At 37.4% G+C, this 10,627-nt stretch overlaps 1 protein-coding gene across 1 annotated transcript; it reads right to left on the reverse strand.

The window, feature by feature from the left end:
- Window positions 1–700: 700 nt before the first annotated feature.
- Window positions 701–10,351, reverse strand: NAA20 (N-alpha-acetyltransferase 20, NatB catalytic subunit). Its single transcript, XM_074209351.1, has 6 exons — window positions 10,182–10,351; window positions 7,562–7,586; window positions 6,526–6,616; window positions 6,115–6,250; window positions 1,667–1,812; window positions 701–1,259 (listed from the first exon to the last, which is right to left on the reverse strand). The coding sequence occupies exons 1-6, from the start codon at window positions 10,232–10,234 to the stop codon at window positions 1,174–1,176; spliced, it is 537 nt and encodes a 178-aa protein (XP_074065452.1). The 5' UTR covers window positions 10,235–10,351; the 3' UTR covers window positions 701–1,173.
- Window positions 10,352–10,627: the final 276 nt, after the last annotated feature.

Raw genomic sequence — 10,627 nt, forward strand, 5'->3', positions numbered from 1 at the left:
ATATAGAAAGGATCATGAGATCACAGCTGGTAGGGACCTGGTAGTTCATGTAGTTCATTTTGCAGAAAAACTAAGGCTGAGAAGTAAAATAACTTGCAATCACATAACTTTTCATGGACAGAAATGGAATTTGAACTCTAGTCCTCCCTTTCAAATCCAGCTCTCTCCAATATACCACACTGTCTCCCCAAGGGATAAGTCTCAATTCCTTTAGGATTATTTTAAGAGCGATGCTTTTTACAACTCCTTCACCCCATACAATTCCTCATAATTCTTTCTTTCACATACTGATTGGATAACTGACATCTTTAAAGCAATAGAGAAGTTAAGGCAAAAATAAAATGCTGCTCACTTTCTTTAAGCCTAAGATCTGGGCACTTTTTGCACCAAACAGCATGGATAAATAAGGCAACAGCCACAAATGAAGGATGCAATTTACAGAAACAAGATCTGGAGAAGACAACTGACTGGAACTGTTATAGAAAAAAGGTCAGGAAAGTCCTATTCCCATTGTTTAGAGTCACACACTTAAAAAAATATGTCAAATCAATCAGACATAATAAGATGTACATGCTCCATATGATCTACATGTGATTGACTCATAAATTGCCATTTTCAACTCTGAAAATTGGTTTTCAAATTAGCCAAAGTTTATTAGGTAAGATTACAATCACGAACACAGATTTTATAGAATACAACATTCACATAGTGAATTTGTGTTTTATTACACATTTTATCTTTATACATTTGAGTTTTTCACAACCGCTTTTAAAGCTTCATTTAACTATTCAATATGAAGATCAAAAAATAGAGGCAGCAGTGATTCTTAGGCACAGAATTTATAAGAGAAATGAAGCCAGTATTTCCCTAGTACTTACCTAATACAATGAACCATGATAATGGAATGTCTTTTTCCCTTGTGGCCTACCTACCTTTTTAATTAATGTGCTAGCCTGGGACTTAGGGGTTTAAATGAAGAAGTCCATATAGAAAGTATTTTCTTACTTAAATCTTCAAGATATGAAGTGATTATTTTTCTCCTAAAAGATCTTCAAGATGCGCCTGTAAACACAGGTCTGAAATTGATTTTTTGGAGTAAATTTCCAATGAAAAATAATATTGTCCATAAAAGATGATCTGTAGCATCCTCTGCCCAAGAACCACTGCCTAGAGTTATTCAATATCTTCAGGTCTCACAGGATGAGGTAACGGTATAATGGATTTCTTTTCTGTATCTCTGGAGAGTGCTTTCCTCATATCTGTTGATAAGCAAAACTAAGTGTAAACATTTCTGAAAAAAATTTTAAGATCATTTAAAATTTCTAGTATGAAGAATAATGGTTTAAAATTATAACCAATGAGAGAAATGGTGATTTTTCTCAACGAAATCATTAACACCTTATTACTTTCCAGAAGAGAGTCCTAATAGTCAGAAAACTCCAACTGTAAGAATATACCCACAAAACACAAACTGACAACAGACTCATAGTAAAAGGAGCAACTATATAAAAGATATTGAATAACCTAAATACTCTAACTGAAGTTTATAACCAGAATTCTCAAAGAATTATTTTGCTAACTAGTTGATCATGCAGAAAACAGGAATACTGTTACTGAACAACTTCAAGTGAGTATGGTGATTCATTCCAATTTTCATGATGCTTACCATAAGCATCCTCATCAGGCTCTCCATTGCTTGCAGAATAGTATTCTATTACTGTTCTATACACACTGTAGCCCAGCTGCTTATACATGTTGACTGCAACTTGATTTGACACTCTTACAAAGAGATCAACAAAAAATCCACCCTTTCTTTACAAAAAGAAAAAAAAAAGAAAAATTATGTGGTAAAATTTTCATAGACAGAGTAAAAACATAAAATACTCACATTTTTGTTTTTACCATAGTTTGAACACCAACACAAATATATAGTGATGAATATATTACTAACAATTTACCTTTATATAGTCCTTAAAAGCTACAAAAGCAATTTTGTTCACATATTTCATTTGATTCTCACAACAATTCTATCAAAAACCTCCAGTTTGAAGAATAGGTATATCAATTAATCGATAATATATTACATCATATTAATATACATTTTCATAAGATTTGGGGCATTCTACTAGGCATTTTACAGAAAAGAGATGGAACTAGCTTACACTGATATTAACATTTAGAGACTGGGATTGGACTCGTGACTTCATTAGTCTAGGAAATTTCTGGGGGAGGAAACTTCCTCTACCAATGCAGGTTGGCAACCTTCTCTGCAATTAGTGTTATGTATTAAAAATGTGGCAGCAACTGCCTAGAGCACTAGTAACTTGCCCAGTATAACAGTCTGGATGTCAATGGCAGGTCTTAAACCTAAGTCTTCTTGGCTTTAAAGCCTGCTTTCTCTATCCACTACAGCATGCTACTTAATTTTTAAAAAATCAAAAATACAATCTTAGAATGTTCACTAAAAAGTTAAAACAACTTTCATTTCCCTAAGGTGGTTACTTTATAATTTTCAAAAATTACCTTTGTATTTTAATTCTAGGCATTTGTCCAATTAAATTTTGATAAAATAAAAAGTTCATTTATGAAGCACAAATACATATTTTAGATATTAATATATTTTTCAAAATTAAGAGAATTTCGCTAACTTTAAATAAAGTCCTATTTGGATGCCTTACTGTGGCTGGATGGAGGTAACTGAATTCTCAAAAACTATACCAGTCAAGTAAAAATTCTAAGTTCAAAAAAAAATATTAGCTAAGGGGCGGCTAGGTGGCACAGTGGATAGAGCACTGGCCCTGGAGTCAGCAGTACCTGAGTTCAAATCCAGCCTCAGACACTTAATAATGACCTAGCTGTGTGGCCTTGGGCAAGTCACCTAACCCCATTTTGCCTTGCAAAAGCTCAAAAGAATAAAAATAAAATAAAATATTAGCTTGACAACAGTCTGTTATCTGTGACCAAAGAACCTGCTGGTTAATTATAGAAAGGCTCAATAGCAGATAGTCACCTAAAGTGATGGATTTTTCTTGACCACAGCAGCTCTGAAAGGATTACAGTCCAAATTAGTAGAGAATGTAACAGTACCAAAGAATTCCTGGAATTTTCAAAGTATCAAAGTAACTCAAATATGTACAGTATTTTAGAATGTAGGAAGGATCTTAAAGGAGCAACACTTGAAAAACAGGGAAAATTAGGGCTAGAGTTGAAGGCCATATCACTAATTAGTGGCAGAGTACTTGAATTTAGGTCTCAAAACTGCCTATCTAATGATCCTCCATAAACATCACTCTAGGGGCAGCTAAGGTGGCACAGTGGATAGAGCACCGGCCCTGGAGTCAGGAGTAACTGAGTTCAAATCCTGCCTCAGATACTTAATAATTACCTAGCCGTGTGGCCTTGGGCAAGTCACTTAACCCCACTGCCTAGCAAAAAAAAAAAAACCCTAAAAAACCCACATCACTCTAGAATGATGAATGATGATACACATTTGATCGTTTTTCTATTCTAGTTTCACTGGCAAATGTAATATCTAAATTAATTAGTCCTATTAAATATTTTCTTTCCTGTTTCCAAATGTTTTAATTCAAAATATTACTGACCTTAACTGGGTGAGAATTTTGATTAATTCTCAATATGAACATAGACTCCATTACTGGAATGGCTATTAACGTTTTGCAGCTATTTCTCATCCTGTCCCTTCTGATGAATCTAATATTCTCTTCATTCCATTGTGACTCAAAGGATTTATCAGATCATTATCTCCTACTTTCAGAGGCAACTAGGTGCACAGTGGATAGCACACTGGTCCTGGAGTCAGGAAGACATATTTAAAATCTGGTCTCAAGTCTTCTATGACCCTGGGCAAATCCCTCAGTTTTTAATTACCTCTGTGTCAACTATAAAATGGGAATACTAGTACCTACTTCCTGAGTTCCCATTCCCATTTCCTTTCCTTCACCTTATTTAATTATCCAGTAAAGTGCTGGGAAAATGCATTTCACTTTCTTCTTTAAGAGGCAGAAAACTGGGAGTGGAATATTGTATATACTATCATAAACAGCCGGTTTGACTGAACTATCTTTTTTTTCCCTTTTTTTAATGTTTGTTACAAAGGATGGTTCACTGCAGGGAGGGATTATTTGGAAATGAAAAGTAGTAGAAAACAAAAAAGACATCAAAAATAAAATTAAATTCTCATATTTACCAGATTGGCTAACATGACACTAAATCACTGTTGGTCAAATTCTGAATTGAGTCAAAACACTTTAGAGAGCAATTTTGGAACCATGTCCAAAGGACTATAAAATTGTGCAGTCCCTTTTAATCTAGCAATACTGCTACCAGATCTGTATCCCAAAGAGGTCATAAAAAGGTAAAAAGACTCACAAGTACAAAGATATTTATAGCAGCTATTTTTGTAGTGGCAAAAAACGAAACTGAGAATATGCCCATTAACTGGAGATTGATTGAACAATCTATGGTATATGAATATGATGTAATACTATTGTTCTGTGATAAATCATGAGCAAGAAGATTTCAGAAAAACCTAGAAAGACTTATATAAACTGATGCTGAGTGAAGTGAATATAACCAAAAGAACACTGGACACATTAACAGCAACACTGTGTGATAATAAATGATGACAGACTTAGCTCCTCTCAACAAAAGGGTAATCAAACAAAATTCCAAAGCACTTGTGATAAAAAAATGCCATCTGCATTCAGAGAAAGAACTACAGAGTCTGAATGCAGATCAGACTAATTTCATTTTTTAACATGTTTTTGTATTTTCTTTCTTATGACTTCTTCCCTTTTTTCTGATTCTTCTTTCACAACTTGATTAATATGCGAATACATTTAACACGATTGTATATGTACAACCTATATACAGATTACTTGCTGTCTCGAGAGGAGGAAAGGGAAAAGGGAGAAAAATGTGGAACTCAATCTTTTGGGTTTTTTTTTTTTTGGTAAGGCAATGGGGTTAAGTGGCTTGCCCAAGGCCACACAGCTAGGTAATTATAATTGTCTGAGGACAGATTTGAACTCAGGTATTCCTGATTCCAGGGCTGGTGCTCTATACACTAAGCCACCTAGCCACCCCTCAAAAATCTTTTTTTTTTTTTAGGGTTGTTTCTATTTTTGCAAGGCAATGGGGTTAAGTGGCTTGCCCAAGGCCACACAGCTAGGTAGTTATTAAACGTCTGAAGCCAAATTTGAACTCAGGTACTCCTGACTCCAGGGCCAGTGCTCTACCCACTGTGACACTGAGCCACCCCGCTCAAAAATCTTATAAAGAAATTTTGAATGTTAAAAACTTGACAAGTTGGAATAAAATTGCATTTTTAAAAATATATATTTTCATATCACATTTCTGGAAACCCCTGCCCTACCACCTACATTAAATTCTCCCTTGTGACAATGGAAAAAAATAAGCAAAATTATCTAACCATCATGACTTCATAATGCACACTACCATCTATCTAGACACTGCCATGAGAAGGGTGTTGTCTTTTGGTTCCCTAATTAGCTTACTTGCCTTTTTTTTTTGGTTTTTGCAAGGCAAACAGGGTTAAGTGGCTTGCCCAAGGCCACACAGCTAGGTAATTATTAAGTGTCTGAGACCAGATTTGAACCCAGGTACTCCTGACTCCAGGGCCGGTGCTTTATCCACTATGCCACCTACCGCCCCTTATTTGCCTTTCTTTTAGTGATCTTTTCATTTACATTATATAGTATTTTCAGTTCTCCTTATTTCTCATAAATCTTTCCACTCTTCTCTGAATCCCTTATATTTGTCATTTTTTAGTGAACAATGAAATTATTACATTTACAGACTATGGTTTCCCTCAACCATTCCTTAGTGTCAATGGGCTTTGCTCCAAAAGTAGATGTTACTTTCTGTCTTTCACTTCTTTAGGATACAGTACCTTTTCCAGGTAAAATTATTTTTCCTTCAATAACTATTTTTCCCTTTCTTTGCAACATTTCCTTGCTTTAGATGCAAGGAATGAGAAAGAGAACTAGTAGGTCTTGATTTGGTTATAGTTCTACTCAAGACTTCTGTTGAAGCTTCTACGTAATTAAATGCATCTGAAAAGTAAAATCTCACCTTTCTGAAATCTCTTCCAGTAGTTCCATTAATTTAGCAGCTAAACCAAGACGGCGAAATTCAGGAGCAACTGATAGGGCTGTGACATGACCATGCCACTCTTCTCTGGCTACTGAGCCCTCTGCTTTACCCATAACTGCCAACAAAAGCTGCATTTACTAACAGAATCATAGCAATGATTTAAGAATTGTGTTAGCATCTTTCTCTCAAAGAAAACTGATAAAAAATGTTTAAACTGACATAACTTTTGGAATTTATCTGGGTTAACAGTTACTGATTCTGTTAAAACATTATCATGGTTACAATGTTTTCAGTTCATACCTCTGATTTACTTTTACAATGTAATAAATAACCTAATATCCTGCCTATCAAAAAGAAACTATAATAGTAGAATGTACAGTATCTACTTACTATAACCCATGAGCTCGCCACCAGGTGCTTCTGCAACTATGAAATACTCAGGCCAGTGAGCGAGATATTGTAAATAAAATGGTATCCCATACTGCAGCCATGTTAAGTTGCAAATGTAATGATTGTTACAGAACATAAAACCTGCTATTAAAAAGTGTCTCCTTTAAAATATAAAGCTAGGTAGTATTTTCACTTACTACTCTGAATCATCTAATACTGGTTATCTATATTCTGGGCACACTAAATACTAATATCATTAATCATCCCAGGTTAATGATATAAGTTTCTAAGATAATTTAAATTTATTTATTATAAATTTTATTGCCTTAAATTAAGTCGACAAGATTTCAAAGAAATAACCCAAGGCAGGCAGGGAAGGCAAGGAGGGAAACTAAAACATCTCAACAGAGAATCAAAAGTTCTGGGTAAATCTTAATTTCAGTACTAACTAGTTAAAAATTCAATAGTTTTCTATACTTCCCTGTTTTGAAAAATTATGATATCTGTTTATTCCTTATTTAAGTTTCTTCTAAGCACTTGGGAAAATGTGAAACAAATTTGTGGATATACAGATAACACTCCCAAATGAGTGGTGATCTCAGATAAAACTCTAAGGAATTATCTGAGCCATACAGAGTTTAAGTGATTTGATGAGGGTAACTCAAATACTTATTTAGGAAGTCTTCAGACTATAAGACCAAAATTTTAGCCACTATATTATGCTGCCTCTAATACACAGATACATCCATACACATATATTCATTTGTACATATATATGTGCATGCATGCATCCCTATGTGTGAGTGCATGTATTTGTATGTGCATTACAAATTACAAATATTTATAAAATGTTTTCTTGAGCAAACAAACACTAGTTGAATTTCCCCCTCTTCTCCCCCTCTGTATGGTACAAACAAGGAAAAGTCAGTGGCACATAGCAAAAAAAGCTATATCAAACAATATTAGGTGAGGAAAATTTTCTAAATTGTCTATGTGGTTGCCTCAAATCATTATCCAATCACTTTTTAAAGGATACAGTTTCCGTTAGTGGATCCAGATTACTGAAAGGAAACCAAAAGATACATTAAAATTAAAAAATGTTTGCAATGAAATGCAATTAATAGATAGCTAAACATACTGACACTAAATTAAAATACCACAAGAAAAAAATAATGAATTCAAGATCCAATCTGAAACACAGAATGTAAACAGAAACCCCTCTCTAAAAAGGAACATTGTTATAACATAGTTAAACCATCAGGAAATTGAAAAGATTTCTGTTTATTCATTCATCACAAGACAATTTTAACAAAATTTTCTAACAAGGACCTTATTCTAAATTGCAGCAAAATTATTACCCAAAGGGATAAGATGAAATATGAACTTCAAGGAAATGAGATAATCCTGGACTTTTCTGCTTGATGCTGATGATCCATCCTTCCTTTAAATTTCTGCCTCTTTATTTCAAGTGAAATATTTTAACACCCAACACAAAGAAGTCTTACCTAGACAAAAACCAAACAATCACTGTTCCTAAGAAGCTTACATTGTGCTGAGGGGCAATGACATATACACAGATAAGTTCAGACAGAATAAATACATGTTAATTTTGATGAAGCATAAGAGCACTAAAACAGGATAAAAAGACTACAAATGAAGGTGGCAATTGAGTTGTGCTTTGGAATGAAAATACACATTCCATCTAAAGTTTGTCTTCTATTCTAGAGGTCACTAGAATTTCTTGGACAGAGTAATAACACAAGTCTTACCTATTTAGTTATAATAATAATAATAATAATAATAATAATAATAATAATAATAATAATAATGTTTGTCCTTTATTCTCAAAGAAGATCATGATATCAGGGAGATGATGCCATGAAAAGCACATGAATTGAATTTGAGTGAGGGGCTGTTGGTGCTAAATAACTAGCTTTACTTTCTCCTCCAGAGCCATCTAAGTCTAGTGGTCATATATGAATCAGGACAACTGGAGATGGTGCTGGATGCAAGGCAATCGAAGTTGTCCAAGGTCCTACAGCTAATAAATGTCAAATTGTCTGAGGCCAAATTTGAATTCCCATCCCCCTGACTCCAAGGCCAGGGCTCTAATCCACTGTGCCATCAGTTTGAGTACTACCTGGTTTCCAGGCACTGAAGATGGCTTGACTTCTCTTCAACATTCATATCATCCTTTTTTTTATCAACTCCTTTTTGGTTTCCTTCTCTGGCTTCTCTTTTTTCCTTTCACCGCACAAAAGTGGCATTTCCCAAGGATCAATCATTACCTTTATGAAATCTGCCACCTACACTTTCTACTTTGAAGAACTGAACCACTTTCACTGTTTTCAATAATTATTCCTACATGTAAATTATTCCTATAAGAATAATTCCCATATATGCCTCCAGTTCTGACTGCTCCCATATGGTCATTACACATCAACTTTCTAATGAATTTCTCAGGATGCCCTACAATCACCTTAAATCTGTAACTAGATTTTCTTCGAACCTTCTGACTTCCCAATTTTTGTCATTCTCCCAAAATTAAAAAAACCTCAGAGCAATTTTTCAGCCCTCCTTTTCCTTCCTTCCATTTGTAATCAGTCACAAATTTCTACTGACCGTTCTTCATTGAAGTCTACTGAGTCCACTCATTACTTCCTTTTCATTCCCATTATTACCCTGGTCCATGCCAATATTTCACATGACAACATATGTCTTCTAACAAATGTATTCCTCTATGATTTCTTCTCCCTTTAATACATTCCATAAGTTGCTGAAAAAGTAATTCTCCTAAATGTCTCTGTGATCATGTATCACTTTTCTACTCACTTGTAAAACGGAAATAATAAAATTTATTTGTCCTACCTATGGGGTTATTTTGGGATTCAATCAGCAAGCATCTGTTAATCACTTACTAAGTGCCAGGGATACAAATTAAAAAGGCAACTTCCTACAAGAGTCTTAAATTCCAGGAGGGGAAACACGGACATTATGTAGTTCATTCAAAATACATAAAGTAGGGGCGGCTAGGTGGTGTAGTGGATAAAGCACCGGCCTTGGAGTCAGGAGTACCTGGGTTCAAATCCGGCCTCAGACACTTAATAATTACCTAGCCTTGGGCAAGCCACTTAACCCCATTGCCTTGCAAAAATAATAATAATAATAACAATAATAATAATACAGTATTTTCCTCAAACTAAGATTTGCCTACTCAATAAGCTGCAGCGGTCAAGGTCCAATACAAAGCCCTGTTGGGCTTCTAGGGCGCTTCCCGCCGCCTCAGTTTCTGCCGGCTTCCTGGGCCCTGCCCGGGCTCCACCTGCCGCCTCGCCCTCCCTAGGCCGGGCAGCCTGTCTGCGCGCCCGTGCGCGGAGTCTCCAGGTACACAGCAGGCGCTTAACAAGCCTCTGGCGCCGCTGCATCACGTGGCCCGGGGATCCTCCCGGGCGGGCCGAGGGGGCGGGGCTGGCTGAGCGCCCCGCCCCCTGCCTCGGTTTCTCTCCGCGCCGAAGCATCGCGAGGACGGCCGCGAGCCCCTGGCTGGCTCGGCATAGGGCGAGAACCGGCCGGCTCCGGCTCCGGCTCCGGCTCCCGCCGGAGCTCCGCGAGGGCCAGAGCCCCGGATGCGGCGCTCGTTCCCGCGCCTCACTCACATGTTGTTGAAACGGAACAGGTCGTCACAGGTGAAAGCCCGGAGCGTGGTCATCTCGTCACCCGCCAGTCCCAGAAGCGTACACCGAGCCCGAGAGTCCCCGCCGGAAGTGAACCTTGGCTTCCCTCTACTTCCGGCAGGGGCAGAAAAGCAGGAGTCCGAGGCGGAGACCTTGGGAGAAGGGGAGGAAGTGGGAGAGGAAGTGTTTCCGGTCTTCTCCCCGGCTTGCTAGGCAACCGCGAGGCGGGGCGGGGCCTAAGGCATTCTCAGGCCCCTTAGAATGGAGGCCACTCCGCGGGGTGTTGGGGTAGTGACGCCCCCCCACCCTCCCTGGCCGGAGGTGCAGGCTCCTCGGTGGCTGGTGGAGGGGCCGCTCTTGTACTCTTGTTTGCTCTTATTCCCCGAAGACGCGCCTTGGCCTGCGGGCGGCACCCCGGGGATAGCCCC

The sequence above is a fragment of the Macrotis lagotis genome, chromosome 1 (genome assembly GCF_037893015.1).
Source record: "Macrotis lagotis isolate mMagLag1 chromosome 1, bilby.v1.9.chrom.fasta, whole genome shotgun sequence".
NCBI lineage: Eukaryota > Metazoa > Chordata > Mammalia > Peramelemorphia > Peramelidae > Macrotis > Macrotis lagotis.